Source organism: Buteo buteo, chromosome 5 (assembly GCF_964188355.1).
Source record: "Buteo buteo chromosome 5, bButBut1.hap1.1, whole genome shotgun sequence".
In the NCBI taxonomy this organism is placed as follows: Eukaryota; Metazoa; Chordata; class Aves; order Accipitriformes; family Accipitridae; genus Buteo; species Buteo buteo.
The window spans coordinates 15,831,718-15,858,356 of NC_134175.1; the positions used below are offsets into that span (position 1 = coordinate 15,831,718).

The following is a 26,639-nucleotide window of genomic DNA, read 5'->3' on the forward strand; positions in this document are numbered from 1 at the left end:
TCAGCTCCTGCCCAACCGCACAAACAACCACTGAAGCTCACTTGGCCTCTTCATGGTCTCATGAGTGAAACTGGGCAATGAGGAGCACATTAAGAGAGGGACCACAACAGGTGGACAGGAGAAAGTCTTGAGAAAGCCAATGACAAAAGCAGCACCTCATGGAGGCTCCTCAGTTATGTTCTCTACAACCAGCTGGAGCATTTCTCCTTGGTGCACTGCTCTCTGTGCTGACCTTTTTATCACCTCTGCATTGTATGCCAGGCAGCAAAAGGGATGGACCACTGTGCCTCTGGTCTACATCAGAGCACACAGGTTTGAGCAATTTCCAACCTCTTTTGAGCATACCTAGCAGGACAGTGCTATGTAGTACAGGTCACATCCATTTTCTATGAAGGCAAATCCTTAAGAAAATCAGAAGTGAGGAAAAGTGCCTAACACTGCTTCAACCTCACCAAGTCTGGCCACACTTGAGGTTATTTTTCCAGGGCTCTGCTACAAAGACCAAGAGATCACAAGTGAACCCCAGGCATCACATGGAATAAGAAGAGTAAATCTCTCTCATGGTTGCCATGAAACTTGTGAAGCAGGCTTAGAAGTGAAAAGATGAAGAAACAAACCACACATAATTTGTTACATTTGGGAAAAACAAGTCTCATGTATTTAAGCCAATCACATTTGGGGGGGTTTGGACTTGAAACTTGATTCACACTTCATGTAGACTTGCAGTTCGGAGCCACAGAATGCTTGCACTGTGGGGAAGGAGCCTTGCGATAAGATCCATTAAAAAAAAAGTTCCTTTTCAGAATAAAAGTGTTATTTAATTCAAAGCCCTTTCTGGAACTGGCACAGTTGCATGAGTCTCTGTTAAAAAAAATCTCTACAGCATAGCCATGCTTAACTTTTCATAGCAGGATGTAAAAAAAGAGCAAATACTGAAGTAACCCCGTAGTCAGGTATAGCTTGTAGGAAGGTCAGTATAGCACAGAGTTCACAATCTCAAAAGTTAAACTTTATCACAAAAACCCCTATGGGATGTCTCCTTCATTTCACATCCTCTGCATATGCTTCAAAGAAGCATGACAGTGATAATCTCTGCCCACAGCTACAGTGAGGATGGTGGTATTTGGTTTCCTACAACCTAGCTAATTAGCTAGTCATAACAACATAACTCTCATCCACCCTGCAGTATGTTTAGCATGTCTAGGGACACCACATATTACTAGATGCTTGGAGAGAGGCTATAGAGTGCCTGTGGGTCAGTTTTAAAGCCTTACAAGAAATTATGACAGAATAGGGCCTTAAAATAGCTACCAAAAAAGAAACTGCCACCCACCCCATCATTAAAGTGCAGAATAGTGCAGAGATCCACTTCCCAAAGTAAGCAAACAAAGTTTCTAGACTGTTTTCCAGAGTTCCTGGAATTCATGCCTCATAAAAGGTCTCTTTTATCTGAGGGGAAGCTCATCTTTCCAGGCTCTTGGCACCTTTTAACTAAACTCTTTTCCAGGGCTCAAGCAAACATGTGCTCTGCTGAATCCCAAAAGCCCCAGCAAAAATAAGAGAAAGCTACACCTCTTTCCAGGTAAAAGGAATTAGTTGCTTCCTATACTCTTGTTACAGAAGACACACATATCCTAAACTTGGTATCATTCAAGGAACAACACAAACATTGTGTATGTTAACATGCCATGTATACCTGGTACCCCAGGGGAAATTGGAGAAGGGCATTTTTATGCTCACACCTTAGACTATTACACTCCTCACTTCTATCAATTTAGAGACACAAAAACAAACTAAGTTTTCTCTTTTATCTTTCAAAATATCAGCTCTCCTAACTGTTCACTCAGGAAGGCATTTTCTTTGGCTCTTTGTGAGACAAAAATGGATCAATTTTTTACTCCATGCTATACTGAACACTACCATTTTTCAAGTTGTTCTCCTCCATGCAAATGATAGTACTTATTAACTGCCTCATTAGTTTAAAAAGTGGTTTCAGTTCAGAGTTTCTCATCTGTAACATTCCTGTATATCTGAAAAGCTAAGTTTTTTAGAAGACAACAAATAAAACACCTCTGTCTTTGTTTAACTTACAAGGTTTCCTGTGGCCTGTTCCATAGTCATTCAGGAATACATCTGATCTTTTGAGCAAGGGTTGATGCTATTACCATATCTCTTGCACATCCCTGATGGAATAAAACCCAGCAATTAGTTGAACCCACATAGGCCACACCACACATAACAAGAACATATTTTCAGAAGAACAGGACTTATCTACCTTCTTGGCAAGTTTTCTAAGGTTGTGAAACAAGCCATAAAAGTAAGACAGGCCAGTATCTACACAAGCTCAGTGTACAGCCCTACAACCATAACGCAGCCTTGCCAGTCACCATAGGGGTAACACAGCCATTCCAGCATACCTTTCTACATCCTCTGAGCTCAACACCTACACCTGTGCAAGGGTGGTGCTCAGCTATTTGAAGTTCTTGAGAGCAGCAAAGCATCTGTTAAAGAAATCCCTCTTTCTTCAGTACAGATTAAACCCATTACGTTAATTTGGCTAGTTCAGTAGTAGCTTCCATTGCACCATTTCTGCCAAATTTGGTGCTACTCTGTCATGGTTTAACCCCAGCCAGCAACTAAGCACCACGCAGCCGCTCACTCACTCCCCCCCCGCCCAGTGGGATGGGGGAGAAAATCGGGAAAAGAAGTAAAACTCGTGGGTTGAGATAAGAACGGTTTAATAGAACAGAGAAGAAGAAACTAATAATGATAATGATAACACTAATAAAATGACAACAGTAGTAATAAAAGGATTGGACTGTACAAATGATGCGCAGGGCAACTGCTCACCACCCGCCGACCGACACCCAGCCAGTCCCCGAGCGGCGATTCCCCGCCCCCCCCTTCCCAGTTCCTAAACTAGATGGGATGTCACATGGTATGGAATACCCCGTTGGCCAGTTTGGGTCAGGTGCCCTGGCTGGGCATGAGAAGCTGAAAAATCCTTGACTATAGTCTAAACACTACTGAGCAACAACTGAAAACATCAATGTTATCAACATTCTTCACATACTGAACTCAAAACATAGCACTGTACCAGCTACTAGGAAGACAGTTAACTCTATCCCAGCTGAAACCAGGACAACTCTCTTACACACAGACCAATTCTCTACCAGCCCCTTGCTGGGGATAAGAAAACTCACTTTTCTATTTTCCTGGACTAACAGGTACAGCCATGGTTGATCAACAGCTCCTGGTCTCTGTGTCTAACACAGCACAAAGCATGGGAATGAGTTCATACCACAAGCTGAACCTGAGACCTCTCAAGGTCCTTTCAGAACACCAACACTAAGTTGGTGAGAATGCTTGTGGTTAATGGCTGAGTTAGGCTGGATTTCAACTGAAGACCTGTGGAGGAAATGGTGAGCAGCTTGTTAGAGCTACTGCATCCAAACCCCCAGTGATTGTTAACAGAAAAAAAAGTGTTGAAATGATACATATATATTCTGCATGTAAAAAATTATGTTAAAAGAGCAGAAAAGCTACAGAGTTTAGGATTAGGAAACCCTAGCATGAAAGTTACATGGCACTTATAAAGAAAGAGGGGTTCATGAGGATGGATCTCAGTGTTATCTTTATAATTTCAGCTCTACTAACCCAGCCAAATGGAGCAGCTTTCTCCTAAATACCAAACAAATAACGAACATGAAGTCTGAAACTGTAAGCATCAATACTGCTTGAACAGAGACACTTTACTATTGGATGTGCTTATTGCCACCACACAGGATGCCACTCCTTTTGATTCTGATATAATAAGAAGTACAGAAGTATGTTTTCATCCTTACACAAATACAGTACTGATTACATATACTGGGAGTAGTCCTGTTCTGGGATATGATGCCAAATTTGCACAGCCCTGTTTCACACAATGCTTTCAACCTTCAGCAATACCTTAAGTATATTAATGTCTGCTGTGTTCAGCAAATGCCTTTATGTGCCCTTTATATTCACAACCTGCTGCTCTATGTTACTTGAAAATTAAGCGCATTTTTAATGGTCTGCAGCTGATTTATGTAGGACAACAGCTCTGATCGACAAACTTTGCTGAAATTTTGAATTCTTCATAGCCATCTTTGAGAACTTTTATCCTGTGTCACATGCTAAAGTGAACACAGACTGACAAATATCTGAGTAGCTGAAGTTTCCTTCTTTGGTACCAGACTTAAATTCTCCCTACAGTCTGTAACTTCCATCTTCACTGGGAGTAATCCCTGAAACAGCTGCCCTTCTTGAGCTTTGGTAGAAGTGATTTTGAACTAATTTACTGAGCAACGCGTACAGTCCTGCTCCAAATCAGTACTGCCACATGCTGAAAACTGCTGACAGTTATCCAACTAACAGACAAAGACATGTCGGCACAGACTTCAGGCCAACATTATAGTTTGGCAACCCTTTTTAAACATGATAGTTTGAAGTTTCATGTTAAAAGACCTGGGGAAAACAAAATCTTGTCCCATGGTGAGAGATCACCATCATCTTCAGGCCTGCCAAGTCACCTTCTCAGCTCATGAGATTCAAACACTTGACTCCCACAATCTTTCCCTGCTGATACCCAGCTATTGCTGGACCTCACATGCAGGTTTTGGAGGGCTGTGGTGTCTCTCTGGTGCTCCAAGGCACATGCTGAAGGAGCTGGCTCTCCTGGTAGTGGTGTGCCTATATGTCACATGTGGTCAGAAAGTGAGAGTGCAATTGTGGTGCTCTGCCAGGATGGATGAATGAGAGCTGGTTACTAGGGTTACACAGGCTCTGAGGACGCCCGCTTGAAGGCACATGCATCAGCTGCAGCCCGTCTCTCTCTATCACATCGTCTCACACCCACATGATTAACACTGTGTGACCCCATGCAAAGGCACACTAAAGAGAGTCACATATCAAGGGAGAAGTAAGCTGAGAGCTCTGCATCTTATTCCAGCTTGCCCTGCACTATAATGCCAACATAAAAAAGTTGGACGAAGAACATGCAGGTCCCCTGATGGGCAGACGTGCTAAACTGGCACCTTGGTTCTTCTTGAAAGAAGACAGCACATAAGTTTTAAATAACCTACTCAGAAACCAAACCTCTAGGCTATTCATATCTGACATGAATAGCTGGACGTGCTCTTTGCAACACAGACTGAAAATCTAAAAAGGGGATAAAGTGCTTTGTGAGAGGGGTCAGTGCTGTCCCTTGCTGTGTTTTCGAAACTTCTGGCCAGATCCTGCAGCTTGGCTTTACACAGTATCACCATCACATGTAGCAAGACAAAGGAATACACATAACCATAGCTCTTTTAACAGGAGTCTCTATTATCCAAATACATAGACAGCCATCTGGCAGAAATCACCTTCAGGGCTTGTACACAGTGTCTACCAGCTGTCAGAGGATCTCTTTTGAATGACTGATCAGCCAAGAACATACCTATAAGCAGTTCTTCCACTTCAGATTTGTACCTTGGATATCAAAAACTATTTAAAAGCCAAGTACATGCCAATGGCACAGGAAAAGCTCTGAGAAAAATTAGGACATTTGCGTCCAAGGGCTGCATTAACTGATAGTTTTCCACGTTAAGGTCTGTTGTCAAAACCAAATCCAACACACCTAGCCCTGGAGGAGAACAGTCCTCCACAGCAACAGATGCTGCTGCAGACATAGTAGGACTAATGATGTCCCAGCTCAGGAATATCCATGGAAAGTTGCAGGTGACTTATTTGACAGAAAAAATGCATACAATGAGAATTGTTTGCTCAATTCCTTTAAAATTTCTTTTACTTGCAGTGGGAATGAAAGACAGAAAGTCTCTTCTAAAAAAAGGTAATTCCTTCTATATGGCTCTTTTGACCTGAATATGCTTGTACAGTCTTCATGTCTGGAGAACAGGTACTCCTCAGATGAACAACAGGAACATTAAGTTTAACCAAAACCAAAACAAATTTCATTTCAATCTGTCTTACCCACAGAGCTTCACTTGAACGCTTTTTCTCCAGGTGACCTACAACTCCCTTATTTGCTAACTTTGTATCTTGCAAGGCCATGTGCAATTTTTTTTCATCAAGGTAACGCTTTAAATTACATTTAGTGTAGTAAACACGTTAGACATTGTTCCCAACAAAGCAGGCACTGAAGAGAATACAGGTCCTTTCCAGCTGTAGCAATGACCTATTAACACTGGAAATCATAAAAAAAGAACATGAATGGGTGACTCAAAAGGGCCTGTTCAACCAAACCAATTTGTAACAAAGCCCAAATGTCACAGAGTCCTCAGGTCAGGGCAGTAACATGCTGCATGGGGGGTGGATATTGCTAGTGGTGGGTATGACTGGGTGATACAGTGTTTACCAGTGTAACACAGATATCTCTAGCTGTTTGGAGTATTAAAGGAAAAAGTCTACCACTAAGAGGGCAGGAGAGCTACTAGTTCGGAATAATTTACACCCAATAACATACGGCAAAATGTATCCATGTGACTCACCCTGTGACTATGCCCACACAAGGAATGGAGATGCAGGGACCAGACTGCACTAGGAAGGGGTACACAACTGTCACTTAACCCTGGCTATGCTGTGTCTCTGTAAAGTCCCATTTGGCTGCTGTAAGAAAAGCACAATCCCAAATTGGAAACAGCATCTAGAAGGAGGCCAACAACATATTTGCACTCTCTGCCCTGCTGTAGTATCTATTTCTGCTCTGTTTTCTGCAAGCACATGCAAAAGAAAAAAATCAGTGTTCTTAACATCCAATTTTTTACAATCCCCCTTCTTCCCAAAAAACCTAGTATGAAAAATGTCAACCTGTTGGCCACTGTCTGAGGCATCTCCTGATCCCAGGAACTGATATTTGAAACCTGGACAAAGTTTTTTTTCTGTGGCTTAGGGCAGGATCTACCATCTCTCAGCTCCCTTATCACTTTACCCTCTGTGTGGGTGATGGGATATATCCTGCCAGATCTTCCCGCTGCAACAAAGCCATCAAGACTAAACTGGGTGACCAGGGCATCCCCGGGAATGCGAATCTCCCTGCCAGGCTCCTGCCTGCTAACAGACCTAAGACCAAGGTGCTGGGCTCACCCTGGAGCCTATGCCAGCCCAAGGAGGGCACTCCCTAGGAGGCTCTACCTGATGGAACCTTGTAGGCATGTCCAAATCTTACCTCTGGGCACCCAGATTCAGTAAATTCCCACCAAACTCTGTTTTACTTCTTTCCTCTCAACTGCCCCTGCATGGTCAATATGAGATCAAACTCCCAAATGAAAAAATGGTAGAAGTTTTCAGGCTGCAACTGGTTTTTTTAATGCAGGTGCTCTGGCTGTAAGTACACACAGACAGCTCTCTGCATTGCCAGTACATCACATTGAAAACACATATGCCCCTCAAGAAGCAAGACTCCTTTCAGGCAGGCCCATCTATAGGAATAGCTATTCCTGTAGTGCCATCTTCTGGCTTAGGGTGTAGGAACACTATACCTGAAAATGGGACTGATCAAAAGATAGATTTTTTTTTATCTGTTAAATAAAACATTACAACAGATTTAGACTATGGATCAATATACAGAAACACCCAAACCACAGAAGTTCTCTCAACATAATCTTATGTACAATTGACCTCCCAGTAAATTATTAGTTTTAAAATGGCAAGATTTTGAAAAATATCTTCTGGGCTGATCTACTTTGTGTTTTGAGCCATTACAATCTTGCTTTTCAGCTTTTGTTTCATTTCTCAACAAACATCAAGGCTCAAAACTCACTTTTTGCTTATAATTTTTGTGCCTTCTCATGACTATGGAAGGTAACGCTTGAAGGTTCCCCAACACGATGTGGGGAGTGAGGAAAGCATATAAAATCCCGTTGGTGGGGATTGTATACCGTTTTATCCCAATCCTCATCACAATGACGACTGGTAACATCTATTTTCTAGTCAGTTTTTATCTCAGGGTTTTGTTGGTAAAGGAAGCAGATAGGACCTCCTTTCTCAGTGAAATATGCCCAGTTACAGCTCAAAACTTTCCCACAGTTGGCTCAGGAGAGTATCACAGGAGAGCACATCAGGGCTGTGCACCGTGCTGCAGGGTAACCACATGAGCTGAAGGGAGGAAGAACTATGAGCAGACTAATAAATTTTTATCCTTTCCCTCAGTTCCAGTGGTTTTCTCTTCCTGAATGTAATACTCCCTCCATCCTTTGGAAAGACCCTGCACATCGTAATCTTAAAACACGTTCTTTAGGGAAACAGCCCTCAAAAAAAAAAAAAAAAAAAAAGAAAGTGCTAAAAGATTTTAGTGTGCAGGTTCCGCAAATTAAAACCCACCGACATCAGGAGGCCGTGGGGTAGTATTCTCCCGGAGAGCAGCCGGCGGCCTGTCCTGCCGCCAAAATGGACCCTGAGGGGCGCTGCCGGGCGCGCCGCTGCCTTCCCCTTCCGCACCGCTTGGAGCAGCCCTGCGGGGAAGGGAACTCAGGTTTCTCCGCCCCGCCCCCCCCCCGCCATCGCTTCGTTGCCACGGCTGGGGACGTTAGGCCCCCCCAAAAGCCAGCCTGCCGACCCGGGGAGGGGTGATAACCCCGTCCCTGAGGAGATGCCCCCGAAGAGGAAGGAGGGAGCCACGGCAAAGCTGGGAGCAGCTCACGCCCAGCGCAATCACCCAAACAGCCCCTGAATCCATAATCCGCTTCGTCCTGTCGGCTACCTCACCCTCCCTGGCTCCGCCTGAGCCGCCTTTGCTCCCACTCTCCTCTGTAACGTGATTCTAAAACTACATTAGAAAAATAATAATAATAATACAGATGTTTCATCGCAATCCTGTTGTAAGCCCAGATGTAATAGAAGGGATTTATAACTGTAGGAAGGCGGGAGCAGGGATGACTACAGGGATGCGCCTTCCGAGAGGGGCTTTGGGCATCAGAAATCCTTCCATTCGCTACACAGGGTGAGGAGAGGAGCAACGCTGACGGAACCGAGAAGCTACCACTAAACGACCCGGAAAGAAAATGACAATAACAATAATAACATGAGCAACCCACGGGCTTTACAACGCGCCGCCGTGACGGGGTGAGGATCACCTCACCCTCCGCCTGCCGCTGCCGCCTCGTCCCGCTGCGGCTCAAGATGGCGGCGCGACTGCTCCGCTTGCGCCGGTCGTTGAGGGCCGTCGGCCCCCGGCCCTTCTCTGCCCAGGCCAGGTTAGCGGGGCCCAGGGCCGGCGTTGGTGGGCATCGCCGGAAGGCGCGGGGGGGGCGTTGAGTGCGCGGGTGGGGAGGCGGGTGTGCGCCGTGCAGGGCGGGGGGTAGCCGGGAGCCGGTGTCTGGGGGCTCTGCCGGCGCGGACCGTAAGGGTGCGGGTAAGGGGGGAGGGTGCGTGTATGTATTTGCCTGCCTGCCTGGGGGTCGGTGTGTACGTGTTCATGGGGTCGCATGTGCTATATGTGCACGTATCTATAAGTATAGATATGCGGTGGGTGTATGTACCTCTGTATTTATTTGGAGGGCTATGTATGTGTGCTCTGTATGCATGTGGCGGGAAAGTCATAGGCACGGGCGTATATGTATACATAGGCGTGTGTGTATAGGTGTGTGCTTGTGCCCCCATCGCAGGAGGCAGCTGGCGTCTGGGTGAGCGGCCGGTGCCCGGCGGTTCTGGGAGCCCCCTGCATGCCCTGGGCTGCGGCCTCGGCCTCGCAGGTCTACGAGCCTGCCGAGGCCCCTGGTTCCCGCAGGTCTGGGAGCCCCCGCACCTTCCCCGTGACGGGGCTGACCTTTGCTCTGCTTCCCACCCGTGCTCAGGGGACACAGAGTCCCACAGTGGCAGCAGGTGATGGGCCAGATGCGTCCTTGCCTGGGCACCCCGGTCACCCGCTGGCCCGTGGCAGTAGGGTGCCTGGGCTCAGGGAAGTGGGGTTTGGGAGAAGTGGGGTTTTGGGGAAGCAGAGATGCAGGAGCTTGCTCACAGCTCCTCAGACCTATGGGTTGTGTGTCCCAGGGCAGTGGTTGGCATGAAGGGACAGTCTGGCCTCATCCCCATGTGCCATGTAAGCTGTGAGCTGCAATTAAATCAAAGGGTGGTCTTAAATAAAGCTCAATATCATCTTTAACAGCTTTAAAAATAAGGTGGAGCTTTTGGGAGAGTCGCTGTGTGCCAAATACGGGAAGCCTGCATTTGAGGGTACAAAATACTGAACAAGCAAGTTGCAGTAGCCCATTTCTTCCAAATACCACTAGAAGTAAATAGAGTCTGTGTTTCAGGGGCGTTTAATCCTTTGCACCAGGAAGAGCGTGAGTAACTTCATGTGGCAGTAAATAAAGACCTTCGTGTCAGTAATGGAGTAAATAATTGCAGGCTCAGCTAAGCTCTGTGGGACTACACACAATTATTGTGCTGTGCTGAGGAACTGAGGAGAGATGAACAAAATAGTTTGAGAAAGGAACAGCGAATGCCTTTTCCATTTAATATAGCTCAGCTCTGTATTTATAATTTCTGATGTTTTGTGGCAATAAAATAAAAGCAAGTCAAAGAACCCAATGCACAAATATAAGAAATGAGTTTTCATTTCAGCCCTAAAGTAGCCTGTCCTCCGTGACATTCTAAATCCCTAAAAAAGCTTTAAACCCTTCCTTATTATTTTGTAATTATACTTTCCTTGTGGTTTCAACTACTGACATTTACCACTGTTTCAGTTTTTATTTTTTGTTAAAGAAGCATTTTACTTTTACATAGATTTTTATCAGAGTTCTGGGAGGATTCCTGTACCACAAAAATTCTGAAAGTTAGAAGGAATTAGTAGTATTTTCAAGGTTAGAACTATGCAGTTATATGTGATAACGCAGAGTGTAATACAGCCCTCAGAGCATGCAAATCCATGCTGTACTTGCTTTTATTTTGAGTGTGTGAATTTTTGGAGTCATAGATTTGCAAATTTGGGACTTTTGGGGGCATGTACAGAATGAACAAAACCCACAAAAAAGTTTCCTTGTTCAAAAAGTTAACCCCTCAGTTAAATTGAGCTGGACTGCATTTTGGAGGTTTTGTGGCAGGGGGAGAAGGCAGTGATGATTTTTAGCATCTCTAATGAACAGAAACTTTATCCTCCTACCTATGTAGGTATTATTATTGTTTTTAATTTATTTGAAGCGCTAAGGAAAACCAGTCTTGCTTTACCTCCTTTCACAGCCTGGTGAAGTACTGTGTATTTTAGGTCTTCATATTTATCGTGGGTTTACTCTGGAGCTAACAGTGTGCTAGACTTGAGGTGTGAACTATGTTTAACAACACAGGTGTTTCCTTTCTTTTAAAAGAGTTATGTAAATAGGGGTGCCTGTGTCCTAACAGATGCTTTCACTTGTCTTTTGTAGTCCTCTGCAAACTGAACAGCATGGCACAAAGCGCCCAGAACCATCTTCGGCTAAAAGTTTGACTGATATAGGCACTCGGAGGATCTTCTCATCAGATCATGATATCTTCAGGGAGAGTGCCAGGAAGTTCTTTCAGGAAGAAGTGCTGCCTTTTCACACAGAGTAAGATAGCTCTTAAACATTCTGGTTTGCCGAATAATGCGCACTTTTCCCCCCAAATGCTTTTTAGGGTGTTACTCTTAATCTGATAGGATAAACAGGATATTTTCACTTACAAGCTTTCTATTTCAAGTTTACTCAATTAAAACAAACCTGCCTATGAAAATCATATGCGAAAAAAAAATCACACATAATCAAAATTCACTGTGTTCTTTGAGCTCCAGTGTAGGCAATCTGACATCCTTGTCTTAGGCCTCTGAGCAGACAATGCAGAGTTGCAGTGAAAGTATCCCTGCTTGTGGGTATTAACTCTGACACTGATGTCTTGGGGGTGGAATTAGGGAGGAAATTCAGTTCCCATGCTACTGTACTGCTGTCATCCAAAAAAGCATTGACATTATGTCTAGGTTACGTTGCAGTAGATTTTGTAAATACAGTACATGTAGGATGGTAAGCTGGATTATATATTACCAAGAAACTTGGACAAAAATATCTTCCTTTAAATTTCTATCTTTTTTGCTGCTGTGGAAATAAGTGTGGTCTTCTGCACAGAGTAGACGTGTCATACTTCCATTGAACTAGAGCTGGAGGGTGGTTTTTACCCTTATTTTAGCTATATCCAATCACGTTATAGTTGGGGAAAGAAGATAAATGAACTCGGAACATGTTTTTGAACAGAAAGTGTTAAGCTGCAGTAGTGTCTTAGGCAATTTTTACTTTACTTGAAAAACATTCTTGTGAAAACACCAGGGGGTAGTGAAGGGCTTTTATTCTTAAATCACACTGCTAGATGAGTTTCTGTGATGCAGCTCACAGTGTGTATCCACAGTTTAGATGGCACAGTTGAGTAGGTGGGGTATTGTGGCTCTGGGGCAGAAAGCAATGGAAACAGCGTACGTCAGGGTTGTTGCCAACTGTTTTTTTCATCCTCAAACCATGACCTCAAAGTAGCGTGCTCTTCCACTGTACAATCATATTGTGTCCACAAAACCAGATGTTTTCCCTCATCTTTTGTTAGAATTGACTTCTAGTGCAGGTTTGTGAACAGGTACTGGCTCTGCTTGAGGTTACTGAAGAACCTGTTTGCTAGCTTGCTGACACAACAATTTTCTAGATAGACTGGAACAAGTTGGACTTGTGTTCTTGCATCACTTCAGCAACCTAGGGACCATTCTGTTCTTGCACCTTTCAAGTAAACAAGGAGGCTTCAGGAGTAGTATATTAATTGGCTGGGCTGATGTGAAGAGACAAATATGGCATCAGTGAATGCAGTTGCGGATTATTGTGAGAAGGTTTGGTGATGGGTGAAGTAGAGACAGGAATGGCCCTGAGAGTGTGTGTGGGGGGAAAGCATAGATGGTCACAAGAGAGACTTTTTAAAGATTTTCAGTGTAGGAGCAAAAGCTCTGGGAATAGGCTTAAATATGTAGGATAAGATACTTGATTAACTGTGGATAAAGTGTTATGGTATAGCTAGGCTGCACACAGGTGTGTCAGAGGAGTGTCTCTGATACAGTTGGTCTACAATATAATTTTAAAATTGTGGTTTTTAAAAAAAGAGAGACTTAAAAAAAAAATAAAGCTGGGCCCTTAATGGCCATCCAGCTTTCTACTGAGTTGGCAAACTCCATAAAAAGGCACTATTTTTTCAAGAATAAGTAATTCCTCTGGTGTTAAAGTTTGCAAACTGTCAGAAGATAAGCCTCAACTATCTATTTACAAACCCAAAACCACCTTAAAGCAGTAATTTACCAAGGTACAGTACTGACTTGTAGTAAGTGCACAGGGACCAGTTTTTATATAAAAGTGACTAATGTGTTAACACTTGGTACTTATAAAGAAGTTCTCATTGGTAGAGTTGAAAGCTTTCACAAAAGATACTGATGTGTTATACTCATTTTGTATGTGGGGAAAATGGAATGTCAGGAAGATAAAGACCTGCTTGTAATTATCAAGATGGTTGTGCCTAAATCTCCTAAATACCAGTCTGGTACTCAGACCAATAGGCAGCACTGCCCTTCATAATGAGGCTTAAAGAGATGTCAGGTTATATGTTGGAAGGAGGAGTTTAACTTGTTACGCAGTTGGTGTCCCTGTAATGCCAGGAGCATCTGTGGACTTGAAGAATAGAAAACCTGTTATTAAACCACTGCTTCTTAGCTGGGGAATACAGGTGTCTATGTACCCCACACATTGTGTGTTGGGGAGACTGAAAGTCTCTTCCTATGCAGTGAAACCTGGCTGCGGGTGCGCTAGTGTGAAGCAGCAGCCACGTCAAATAAACAGTAGTGCATGGGGGATTTAATGTGTGACTCTGCTCTTGTATTCATTTTGCAGATGGGAGAAGGATGGCCAGGTGAGCAGGGAGCTCTGGGAAAAGGCTGGACAACAGGGTTTGCTGGGTGTTGCTATTGCTGAAAAACATGGGGGCATTGGAGCGGATATTCTCTCTTCAGCTGTGGTCTGGGAGGAGCAGTAAGTATTAGATGCTTCAGGAAGAATTTCAGTGATATTGTCAGGAGACTGTATGTTTTTCCATAAGATGTCCTCATTGTGGAATATGTTTGCTCACAGAAAATGGTGTTATCTTTCTCATGGAAATGATAGTTTAGACGTATGTAAATCCCTGCTGTTTTAAGTATTCCAGATGATTGTTTAGGTAACAGATGTCATTGTGCTCTGCTGTTAGGACTCTGTGGCTGGGGGAAGCATCATAGTTAGTCTGGTAGGTTATACACTTATTTGGCTGTGAAAGTACATTCTATAAATAACAGTACAAGTGCCATAAACTTAGATTATGTCTGAGACTTCTGTGTGGTGGGGCTTTCTTCATTGTTGGGTCTATTGTAACTGTGTAAATTTCAATGTTTAAATCTTTGTAGTACTTCTGTTTGAACTTTTTTTCTTTTTTCCCTTCTCCCCAAGGATGTATGTTAACTGTACTGGTCCAGGATTCAGCCTTCATTCAGATATAGTCATGCCCTACATTGCAAACTATGGTTCTGAAGAACAGATTAAACACTTTATCCCTGAAATGGTTGCAGGCAAGTGTATTGGAGCTATTGCCATGACAGAACCTGGGGCTGGCAGGTAAGCTAAATAAATACTAAAACAATGGTCTTAAATTAGTAAACAGCACGTAATGTTCTCCATGAAAAAAATTCCTGACCCTCCTGGTTATGTGGTTATCTTAGTGGCTAGACAGTATCCTAGATTAGGATAAAACCAACCTCAAAACCAACTGTCACTTATAGATTACTTTATTATAGCTTTGTTATTTCAAGATACTTGCTCAGAATCCGTTTCAGTATTGTCCCACTGTGGGCAAATATGCTTTGTATTTGTGTTTATAGTCACTAACTTGCTTGCCATGTGAACGTACTTTTAATCTGAAATGTAGTCAGGAGAAAATTCCATACCTTGGTAAAGAGGGCTTGACTTGATGATTAGCTTTTGTTGTGGAACAGAACACCTTAGTTTCTTTCCTCTGAATCATTTCAAGCAGAAATGTCCCTCCTTGCCCTTAATTATTGAAGGGCAGACAGCACATGTTTGGAGCAGACACACCTGATCTGGCCAGCTTCAAAACAGAGAGGAGCAGGTGAAGAGCAAACCTGTTGGTACCATGATTCTACAAATGGTAGATGTTGCCAGTGGCTTGTTAAAGAGCCTCCTCATCAGAGTTGAGCCTGTTTGGAGGGTGTGGTTTTGTCTGGTGTTTGTCATCTAAGGCATATTGGCATAAGGGGATGCTGACCCGTTGGTGTCAGTGCTTGTATTACACCACCTTCCACAAGCAGTTATGTTAAAATGGGACTTCATGCTCTTGTACAATTGCATAGATTTATCATCCCTTTCCACAGCATGCTTAAGGTTTCTGTGTTGCACTCTAAGCTATTTCACAGTGTTTCACTATCCTCGTATGTGTTTTCACTGAGCCGGTGCCTGGACAGTATAAATACCTACCTTGCTTTATACTGGGTAGAATTCAAGATACAAATTGCAGCTTCTGGAATGGTTTCTTGAAGGACCTTATGAATTTCATTTTAGTGACTTGCAGGGAATACGAACATATGCAAAAAAGGATGGAAGTGACTGGATTCTTAATGGGAGTAAGGTAAGTGAACAGACATATACCGCTCATAGACTTGGGAACTAAATGTATTTAGACATTGAAGAATATACACCACTGTTAGTATCTCCCTCCAGTCCTTTCACCTTTGTTTTTTCTGTGGGTTATGTTGTGTGGTGTTTTTTTCCCAGTTACTTTTTTTATAGGACTGTTGTATTTCTTTATATATATATCTGTTGCTGGCAGTTTATGGACCAATTTATGGAAGGACCTGAGTAGGTTCTTTTCGTAGCTTTTAAGTCACCCTATCCAAAGGCCTATTTCCCCTTAAAGAAGAAAAGGGGAAAATCCCCAAAGCCTGCATAGTATAAGCAGGACCAGGGCTAGTTTTAGTACCGAGGTTGAACAACAAAATATATATACTACCACTGTGAAATCTTCTGTGGCCTGATGAAAAAGTTGTGTTGCCACAATGCAAGCTGTGGAATCTTTATTCAGGAGCCTGCTGGTCATGTTACGAGAAAAAAACCAAACTGCATCAGATGCTCTGTGTGTGTTGTCAAGCCGTTGTAAAGCTGGCAGCATTGACCTTTTATTGCCGAAATAAAAAACAAGAAGGCAGAAATAGTGTTCAAATGAAAGTGTGGGTTCAACGGGGTTTTTTTTTAAAGCTATGAAATGTCTTAATCTCCTTTCTTCCCCCCTTCTTTTGTACTCCTGCTAATAACATGGTACTGATAGAGACTTCCGGCCTTAGCAGAACTTCAAGTGGTGAGAATATGTGCAAGCAAGTATGTACATACAGGTGTTCAAAAGGATACTTGCTCATGCTGCCCAGTTGAAGCCAAGCAGGACAGATAGCTCATTTCTTTTGCTGGAGTTAAGATAGATCACTTCGGCAGGTTCATGAGTCATTCTACAGTATTATTGTAAGCAGTTGTGACAAGATGCCATTGATAGTTTTGCATGTTATACATTGCTAATTTAATTTCTAGAGAAGAGAACCTCTGTGTTCCATTTAATACCTACATTTGATACCATATTCCTTCTTTATCATGGGACAGACAAAAGAAACAGATATGTATGTTCTTTAACTTCACACTTCTGACCCACACAATACTTCACAAACTAGTTCCTGCTTTAATAGACCTTGTTCCAAAACACTTAATTCAGACAGCTTAAAGCTTAAAATTCTTCTGGACACCTTGCCTTTCATTTCACCTATGAAAGTATTGATGCAGTTTTTCTTTCTGCTGCTTGATGATCTCTTCTAACTTTTATCCACCTAGCTCATTGCTTTATTCCAACATGCATTTTTCACAGGTATTTATCACAAATGGTTGGATGAGCGATGTCGTGATCGTGGTTGCAGTTACAAACCGGGAAGCTCGATCTCCTGCTCATGGGATCAGCCTTTTTCTGGTGCAAAATGGAACCAAAGGTTTCATCAAAGGACGCAAACTGAACAAGATTGGCCTGAAAGCTCAAGTGAGTTCATACAACCCCTAACACATAATAGACTTGGACCATTTAATGCCTAGCTTTAGCTAAAGAAATGTAAAACGGAACTGTGGTGCTATTCTAGTTCTTAGGCTTTAGAGCACAAATGATACACGTGCAGAGTATGTATGCTGAGTTTGCCTATGGAAGTCTGAAGCATGAGATGTGCAAGAGGAGGCTGTGGAAGCTGGGTTTGTTCACTCTGAAGAAGCCTGAAAGGACAGGATCTTACTGGTGTCTTAGGTAGTTAATGGTTGGCTATAGAGGTGGTGGAGCCTGATTCTTCTTAGAGGGGCACAATGAAGGGAGAGCGGCAAGGGGCACAAGTTACATTAAGGAAAATTCTAAGTAGATATCAAGAAAAAAAAATTCACCATAAAAGTGATCAGATACTGGAACAGGGGCCCGGAGAGGTCATGGAGCCTTCATCTTTGGAAAGCATAACTGGACAAGGCCCTCAGCTGCTTGCTTTGCTGGAGCTGCTTTGAGTAGGAGATAAAATTAGATGACCTCTGGAGGACCCTTCCAACCTAAATGATTCTATGATTTCAAGTTAAAGTGTACAGTACCAAGAAAAAAATGGAGCAAAAGAAGTGGAATGAAGAGATGAAAACGTCAAGCTATAACTGTTGCATTTAAAATCCTCTTAGGACACAGCAGAGCTGTTTTTTGAAGATGTGCGGTTGCCAGCCAGTGCCTTGCTTGGAAAAGAGAACAAAGGCTTCTATTATCTGATGGCAGAGCTCCCTCAGGTAAGAGGAATGTGAGTGTTTGCTGTCTGTAGGAAGAATACAGAGACAATTTTTGTCATTGCAAGAATCTGCCTTAGTCTTGAAGATTATGTATCGTGGGGAGCCACGTTGGGCTCAGAATCAGGGTGTGTAGGCAACATTGTGTTGGTATTGCTGCTTTTTATCTGAAGTACACAGTTCCTAGTGCTAAAAGTGCAATTCTTTAGGTATTGGTAAAAATGTTGATATCCCACCAGCTCAAAGCCAGATCTCTTAATCAACAGCCCAGCTACTGAAGAACCTGAGGGCAGTGTATTTAGAAGAACATACCACAGTTTTTTTTGTATACTTCTAGCATGGGACCACGTTGCTTCATAAATTAAATATAGCTTGGAAGTCTCTGCTGCATTTGGCATTCTCTTTAAAGAAACAAGCAAGCACTGTTGTTCTAGCTCTTCTACCAGTAGGAGCATATTAAAGATATAAGGAACTCTTTCTTTGTCCATATAGCAAAGTAAAGAAATCGTTCAGTTGCCAAAATACCTTGCTAGTGGAAATAACAGTTTATGACTTAGTTTATGAAGTTTTGGTATTATTTGCGAGGACAAAAAGGCAATGTGGTTTTTCAAAACGTGAATGTGCTTTATCAAAACTATGACTTTGTATTTGCCTCATCTGGTAGGGATCATGTTTATTTAATTTTATACTGTGAGTAAATATGAAACCTGATCAAAGGAAATTTTTGACTGGTTTAAAGAAGTAGATGTACTCATGAACAGGTTCAACGTGATGTCTTGGATGATTTCAGTGGTGCTAGAAGTAACTGTTCTGTTCTTAGTTTCTGTTTTTCAACATGTTATGAGGAAGGAAAAAACAACCAGGATTTTTGTAGGTTTTGTTTTTTCTAGAAGTGTCCTATTGAAATTGTTAAATACAGTTGTTGTTTAAACTGAGCAGTGAAAACCAATAATTGAAATAGAATTCGATGTGAATTTTTCAGTCAGTAAGAGTCTTGTGGTTGATTTATAGCTATTTTTTGAGGCATTGTTGTGGTAGAACATTACACCGGAAAAGACTTAAAAGTGAGCTTCAGGCAGCAAGGCATTTGTCCCACTCATTAATTTCAGTAATGCAGTGTGTCTGGTTTAATACTTAGTGTGACTTCTGCCCCCCCCCCTTAATGAACAATAATGAACATCTGTGTCCCAATTGTGCATCTGATATGGAGAAACGTAGAACTAATTCAACTGGATTCTGTAACTTGTGTTTTGAAAGGAAAGACTGCTAATTGCTGATATGGCTCTTGCCAGTTGTGAATTCATGTTTGAAGAAACAAGGAATTATGTGAAGCAAAGAAGAGCTTTTGGGAAGACAATTGCACACTTGCAGGTGAGTTTGAACTGAGAGATTTGCATACAGATTCCAGTGTGCATTTGCTTTACATCTGTGTTTGTGAAATAGCAAATGAGCTGTTTTCAAAGGACTATTTGCACAGGTTTCACTGTTGGACTGTGGCTGTTTTTTCCCTCCATACCCATTGTTCATTTTTGAAAAACAAAAAAAATTCAAAAACGCAACATCACAAAAGCCTTAATGTATGATTCAGTTAGATACCTCCCAGCAGTGCTGCTTTTGGAAGTGAAATATGCAGGTAGAAACTATACTGGCTTTTTTGATGCTGATGAAGAAAAATTACCTTGCTGCTCTTAGCCTTGCATTTTACTGTCGGAGGCCCTAATCACAGGGTCTGTCACACCTGCATATATTTCTGTATCTGCTTGGAATCCTACAGACTGCAGAAGAGCTTGGTGCACTTGCAGGTATTGCGTTCCTCTGCACGTAATGCATTGCAGAAAAATGAACTTTGAGGCTGATGCTGATGGGGGTTCCCAGGCAGTGATCTTGCTGCCTGAATGCCTGCAGAGGTGTTTGTATTCAGCTTTATGGGTATTGTAATGAGATTCCTCAGCTAGCTGGGTATGTAAGTGACTGCATATAAAACTGTTGGGTCATTCTCTGTGAGCATGCCTCGCTCCTGACAGTAGTAGCTAATTGTGTTTTGAGACATTTATGCCTACGCTCTTTAGTTGCAGTCATAAAACAGATGTTGCTTTCCGCAGTATTGTGATGTTACAATTTTCCTAAAAACCATATTAGCTGTTAGGGCTGAAGCAGACCAAGCTCCTGCATGTTTGGTTTATAGGATAGAAGTGACTCATATGGGTTAGAGGATGTTGACATCTTTTTTTTTTTTTAATATTTTTGAAATAATAAAAAAAAAATAATCCAAGTCCTGAGACTTTCTTTGTCAAAATCAGGTCTTTATTTGTGAATAGCAGCAGAATTGGGCCCTTTAGGGGCTGGAATGCTAAGTGTATTTCAGGAAATTATGATCTTCATCAACTGTTTTTAAAGTTAACATTCAAAAATCTATAATTCCAGATGGAATTTAGTGTGTGCAGTGTGCAGCTTTAACACAAAAGAAATGTATTTCACCTTTTTTTTTTAATGTAGGTAGGGGATGCTTCGTAATTGTAGTAGTTCACTGTGCAGAGGCATCCAAAATAATCTGCTCCTTTTTTAGGCTAGCCCACTGTCGACCACCAGGTGGCCAATAAACTTCATGAAGTATATTATTTTTGCCAAAATAATCCATTTGTGCATACCTTTTCAGTTTCCTTTTTGTTGCTGATGGCTAGAATGTGCATGTAATCAAAAATCCTTTCAATTAGAGATCTGGCTTGCTTAATTTGTTTAGTCATGCTACAGGACAGTGTTTGAAATCAAATCTTTTCTTTGTAATAGTAGACTGGTCCATTGTGTTTATTGTCAAGGGAAGCAAGAAGATTTTTTATATATACAATTTTAGAACTGTGAGATTAGAAAAAACTTTTGTTACTGGGTGGTGTTTTTATCCCCTCCCTACCAGATTTACAAGAAGATGGTTGAATGCTTGCTTGGTCTGGTTTTACATAATCTTAGTGAAGGATTTTTACCACTTTTACCTCAAAACCCCTTTCCAATGTGGCAGAACTCAGTGTTGAAAAACCTTCTGATAGTTAGTCTAAAATTTCCTTTCGTTTTGCTTGTGTCTCTTTGCATGTGACTTAAACTCTGAAGGACTGAATGCATAGAAAAAGCATTCAATAAATGATGAAATGTTATTAATTGGGGAAGTTAGTGGCTCTACAGAGTGAAAGGACATTCCCCCACAAGAGGGAGCTGAAGGTGACAGAGCACCCAGTGCCTCCTACTCTCTGCTCTCTAGGAATTTGTTTCCAGGCTCTTGGGGTTTTTTCTCTTAAGGTCATGTTTTGAGTTGGTCTTGAGAAGTAAAGGGCAGTACTTTTCTCTAATAAGATTGGTAAAGACATAATTGTATGGAAAGTAAGCTGTCTTTTGGTGTACAGAGCCAAAGTTGTTTGAAATGGTGATTTCTAACAGAAATCCTCTTAGGAAATGCTCCATTTCCTACTTCAAATATCACTTTAAAACTGTACTACTTCTGCTCTTTCTTTCCTCTGCCTACTCTATCCACTTCCAAAATAAGACGGTACAGCACAAGTTGGCAGAAATGAAAACGCAGATTTGCGTGGGCCGAGCATTTATGGACAACTGTTTGCAGCTGCATGCAGATAAACGTCTGGACTCCTCCACAGCTTCTATGGCAAAGTATTGGTATGTGGTTGAAGTAATTTGGAAGTGTTACTTGCATGATCTTGACAGGAGTCTAATGATAAAAAGGCTGTTCAGATCTGACGAAAATATAAAATTACTGACTAATAATAACAACATTGTCAATTTCTAATAGAGACCAGTAGCTTTAACTTTAGTCATGTAGTCAACAAAAATCCTAGTTACATTGAAAACCAGTGTTGGTTAAACAGATCAATTTCAAAATAATAGCTTTTAAAATAGGCTTCCATTAATAACATGATCAGGACTCAGCTTTAGCATCAAGTAAAAGTGAGTACTTCATTGGCATTTAGACAAACACTTACATTTTACTGTAGCAAATTGTTGTTGGGTGTTTTTTTGATTTTGTTGTGTTTGGTGTTTTTTTAATTTAAAAGCATGGGTTTATTTGAAGCTCGTACAATACTTTTCAGTTAATGTTACTTAGCAATAGCTGTTTTGCCCAGCCAGTTTTTGAAGCTCTCTGGTTTTGGGAAGAAATAGTTGGCTACTGCTATTGCTGTAACTGAGACTAAACAGTGCTTTCCTTTATTTGCCAGAACTCCTCCTCTCTCTCCCCGTACTTGGTGGTGTTATCTATCTGTTAACTTAGGTTTAACCAGAGAAAGCTGGATAAATAGAAGCATTTTAAGATAGTGAGTAGCACATGAATTTGTATAGTTTTATTTTGCTTGCAAGGATGGGACAAAAAAGCACATCAGACATGAACAAATAATTTTATGGAAGATGCATAGGTTTAGATTCTAGACTTTTAAAAATAAATATAGAGGAAATGAGTAGAGAATACTAAGGGAATCCAGAGAGAATATTTATGAGAGGAAGGATTTTGATTGCATGCTATTCCTGGCACTGATTACCTAGAAGTACCAGGTACATAAGCAGAGGCATTGAGAGGCATTTGAGGAGGAGGAAACACCTAGTGCCAGCTCAGATATGTAGACTTGTGTTGGGAAAGTTGTTGAGGAAGTAAAGCATTTGTAACTCCCCCACCCTCCCAACTGTTTAGCGTCGCAATTTGTTATAGATTTCCCCTTTCCCTAGCGGAGTCCCTGTGACTCCCTTCCATAAAACTATCTTATATGGTCTAGAAAATGCTTGAATGTAGAGTTGCTTTATTCCCTAATATTTCAGGACACCAACTCCAGTTAATTTTGCTTCAAACCTTTTGTAATAGTCAATGACTTGAGTTAGAGCTTTGAAGGATTTTAAAACATAGTTTGTGTATCTCTTTTCTAATATCTGATGAAAGGTTTGCAGGTTTTATTTCATGGTGGCAGGTTGTATTATATACCTAAACTAATTTGAAAATGTATTTAGGAGAGACAGTTGCAGTACCTCACTGCTGCAGACTTAACATTGGTATAATACGCTCTAAGGATTTAGCTGGATGGGGGGTGGTTTGGAGAAAAGAACTCTTACATTTTTCCATGAGAAGCAATTGGCTTGAATTGTCATTTTCTTTACTTCTGTTGCCACTCTGAAAGTTGTATGCTTAGAAAGTGTTTGGTTTTTTTCGTGTCTTTTTTTTAACTTTAGCTTGAACTTCGAGTGCAGTTAAAATCTTATTTTGCAGTTAAATCCGTATTTTGCAGCGAGCAATCCTGTTTAAGAATTACAGTATTTTTTTTTAGAATTGAAAACTAAAATCTATTGAGGAAAATAAATTATCCCCAGGTGATGGTTATACTCAAAGAACATTCTGGCATGTTGCTAGTGGGGGGGAAGCCTGCGACGCTGTTAATTTTTGACAAAGCTGAGGGATTTGGTATGAAAAGAGACTATATCAACCTGCTTTACAAAAGAAATCTCTTGGCCTGTGAGAAGGGTAAACAAGCTTGCCTGTTTTGAAAGCTTTCCTTCTCCAAAAGCTCTTCCATAAGGAAAACAAATCTTTAATATATTAAATTGAACAGTATTTATTTCTTACCAATCATGAAGTAAGAAAAAAGTCTCTCAGAATGTAAAGTATTTTAATGGCCAGCATTTAATAGCAGTTATATAGAGTAAAAAGTTTGGTTATATTCTTGTCTTGCTAACTTATCTGTATCTCTAGTAATGTTTCACAGCATAACATCCTTCTAAAAACAAATTTCTTTTTGGCCATTTAAGGTCTTCTGATCTCCAAAACAACATAGCTACTCAGTGTGTGCAACTGCACGGAGGATGGGGGTACATGTGGGAGTATCCAATAGCAAAGTAAGTGTAACATTTCAGACTTGAATGATGAAAGATTACCAGCAAAGTGAAATGAGGCTCTTCTTTAGGTCTACTTGTTAGTTGTTTTGTGTTAGTGTTGATTTACTGTTCCTTTTCTCATCGTGGTTATTGAAAGGCAATCTACTGTACAGATGTCTGCAGGAAGGCTTTGTTTCGATTCTCCAAATAATTCATAAGCTGCTGAGCAATTATTATCTGTTCTTTCACAAAACAGAAGTTGCTTTTCTAGAAGAAAATGTTAATTAAAAAAACAGAGAAGCAATGTAAAAAATAAAAATGAGGGGAGCTAGTTTGTATGTTCTATCTGAAATTAAATGCATACATGTGAAGGAAGGAAAACATATTGGTCAGTCTAAATCTTGTGTAATACCACAAAATAACAAATTGCCTAATCAAGCGCATGGCTGGCTACATTCACCTTTTTTACACCTTTTTAAATGAAAAAGCTAAGAGATTTATATGTAGAAAGAGGAATTTGCCATTCCTGATCTTTTGCTTACTTTATGAATTTAGGGACATTTATGGAGTTCTTTTATATATTTCTTTGTGTATTATCTGTGAAGATGTGCTTCCTTTTGCGTACATGCCATTTGCCACACTAAGTAGAGTTTTTTGGGTGCTGTTTTTATTTATTAAAAAAAAAGAAAAAAAAAAGAGGGTAATCTGGTAGTAGAAACAGCCAAAACAGGACTGCTATGCAGTTGTCATAAGCAGATAAACTAATTTTTTTAACTGAGTAGGTTTAGGGTTTTTTTTATTCTAAATATATTAAGAGTATGAAATGTTCCTTTAAAATAACTTTTTCCTGCACATTTTTAATGAGTGTAATTTGTGAGTGTTCTGCACCCTATCTTACTAAATAGGAAGGCCAGCAAGCCCTGTTCAGGGTGTCCTCCAACCCCTACTTATCTATATGTGCAGTAGTTGTCCATACAGGGTTTTATTATCCCCGTGGTTCAGCAACATGTGTGTTTCCAGAGAATGCCGCATTACTCCTGGGCTGCTCTCTGTATAATGAAGCAGAATTAAGATGGAAAAGCACACTGTCATCGTCCTGTGTGCTGTCACAAGCTGTGCATGTACTGGGGCCGGTTCCAGCATGAGGATGTAAATGATTTGGCTGCATGCAGCTTTTCAGCTGCTGGCCCAAATGGAGCTGGAGCTGGTGTCAGTAGAAGGCTGTAGCCCGCTGATGTGAAACCAGTTGGCACTTTCTTTTCCTCCGAGGTGTTTTGAGTCCCACCTCAAAGAAGTAACTGACAGCACCATTAGCAGTCCTCTTGACGGGATCAGACAGGCCAGGGCATTAGAGCAAATTACCACGATAACTATCAGTTTCGCTCTGCAGGAGTTGTTTTTTCACAACAGTGAGGCACCTGGGTCTTGCAGTTCATGGAGGCTTGCTGTTCTGCAGGATGTGTGCGGTGGGTGAATGGGGGCTTTGGTGTCCAGGGTTGAGTTAATGCTCAGGTGACATGAGGAAAGGAGGGAACAAGAATTGGCAGGCAAAAACTGGTAGAAGTCTGGTTTTATAGAGCTTTGTTTTATTTTTGTTTAATTAGGGGAGATATCGGAGACTTTACAATGCAAACAAAAAACCAGGGAAGAGATACTGACCAAATTCCTAGTTTGGCACAGTACCTTGGAAAGATGAAATATTTTAGGTAGTCGAAACCTCTTTGAAAATGTGAACCTCTTTAAAAATGGGAATAGCATAGTTTGAAAAGAGGGGTCTTCAAAGATATAACTTGACATCTTTTTCTTTTGATTATATGTCCATTCTGAGGAGTTATTTTTAATTTTCCCTTGTTTTGTTTTTTTTTTCCCCTCAGAGCTTTTGTGGATGCCCGTGTTCAGCCAATCTATGGTGGTACCAATGAAATAATGAAAGAACTTATTGCTAGAGACATTGTCAATGACAAGTAGGGCAGATGCTTACTACTTTGGAGAGTCTTCTAGAATCCTTTTGTGTCAATATATGGCATAAAATCAGACATCAGAATGTAAGTAAAATGAATGTGGTGTATCGTATTCTTTCAAGGAAGTGACACTTTTAAAAAAAAAAGTGCTAGTAACAGTGCACTCGTATGCAGGTTATCTAATATTTAATGAACTTTCACTTTAAATATCTCTGGACAACACAGAGTAGTTCTCTGGGTTCCAAAAGTTCTGGTAGTGAAAGGTGATTTTGTGTCTGGAACATTATGGGTAGCTCAGTCTTTCAGGCTTGATGCCATTATATTGAATCTAACCCTCACTTTTCAGAATCAATCTCTTCTCCAGAGAAGCCATGTTCTTAACAAATAAACAAAAGTTAAATGTTAATATAAGTGTGAATTTGTATTTCCCCTTGAGAAGTATCACTGTGGTGAAGTAGAACATGAAACTTTGGCTGCTGTTCCTATATGCACACGTGGTTACTGCCCAGCAGCCACCGGCTGTAGGGGGAGGGAATGGATGTATGACTGACCGCTATGTTTACCTGTAATACAGAATGCCTTATTTTAATTACTTTCTCCACATAAAATATAATAAAGCATTTCTATGCAATCTCATGGCTGTCTGCATTCCTTCAAAGCCTGAGGGAGAACCGGGACGCTTCCTCTGTGCCTATAGTCACCTCAGGGCTTTGAGGGGGAGTTTTGAGAAAAGGAAGGTGATGCTGGTGAATATTTTCAAGTATTTCCAAGTTGTTATCCCCAATAAAAATGCTAAAAAATAATTTGGGGGGTTTCTTTTTAATTACTTATGCATAGCGGGGGTTATATCTTCACCTCCCCTGAAGCAGGGAGCAGTGCTGCTCGGGGCGCTCGCCACTATCCCCCCCTCACCGCCCCGACCGGGAAAAGGAATACCGCTCCGCGCGCCACCGCCCCCCTTCCG

General features: G+C 41.4%; 1 protein-coding gene across 1 annotated transcript; it reads left to right on the forward strand.

Annotated features, from left to right (window-relative positions):
- Positions 1–8,691: 8,691 nt before the first annotated feature.
- On the forward strand, positions 8,692–26,311 carry ACADL (acyl-CoA dehydrogenase long chain). Its single transcript, XM_075027936.1, has 11 exons — positions 8,692–9,215; positions 11,382–11,543; positions 13,878–14,015; positions 14,466–14,630; positions 15,591–15,657; positions 16,936–17,100; positions 17,763–17,864; positions 19,119–19,232; positions 21,394–21,521; positions 23,649–23,735; positions 25,589–26,311. The coding sequence occupies exons 1-11, from the start codon at positions 9,142–9,144 to the stop codon at positions 25,680–25,682; spliced, it is 1,296 nt and encodes a 431-aa protein (XP_074884037.1). The 5' UTR covers positions 8,692–9,141; the 3' UTR covers positions 25,683–26,311.
- Positions 26,312–26,639: the final 328 nt, after the last annotated feature.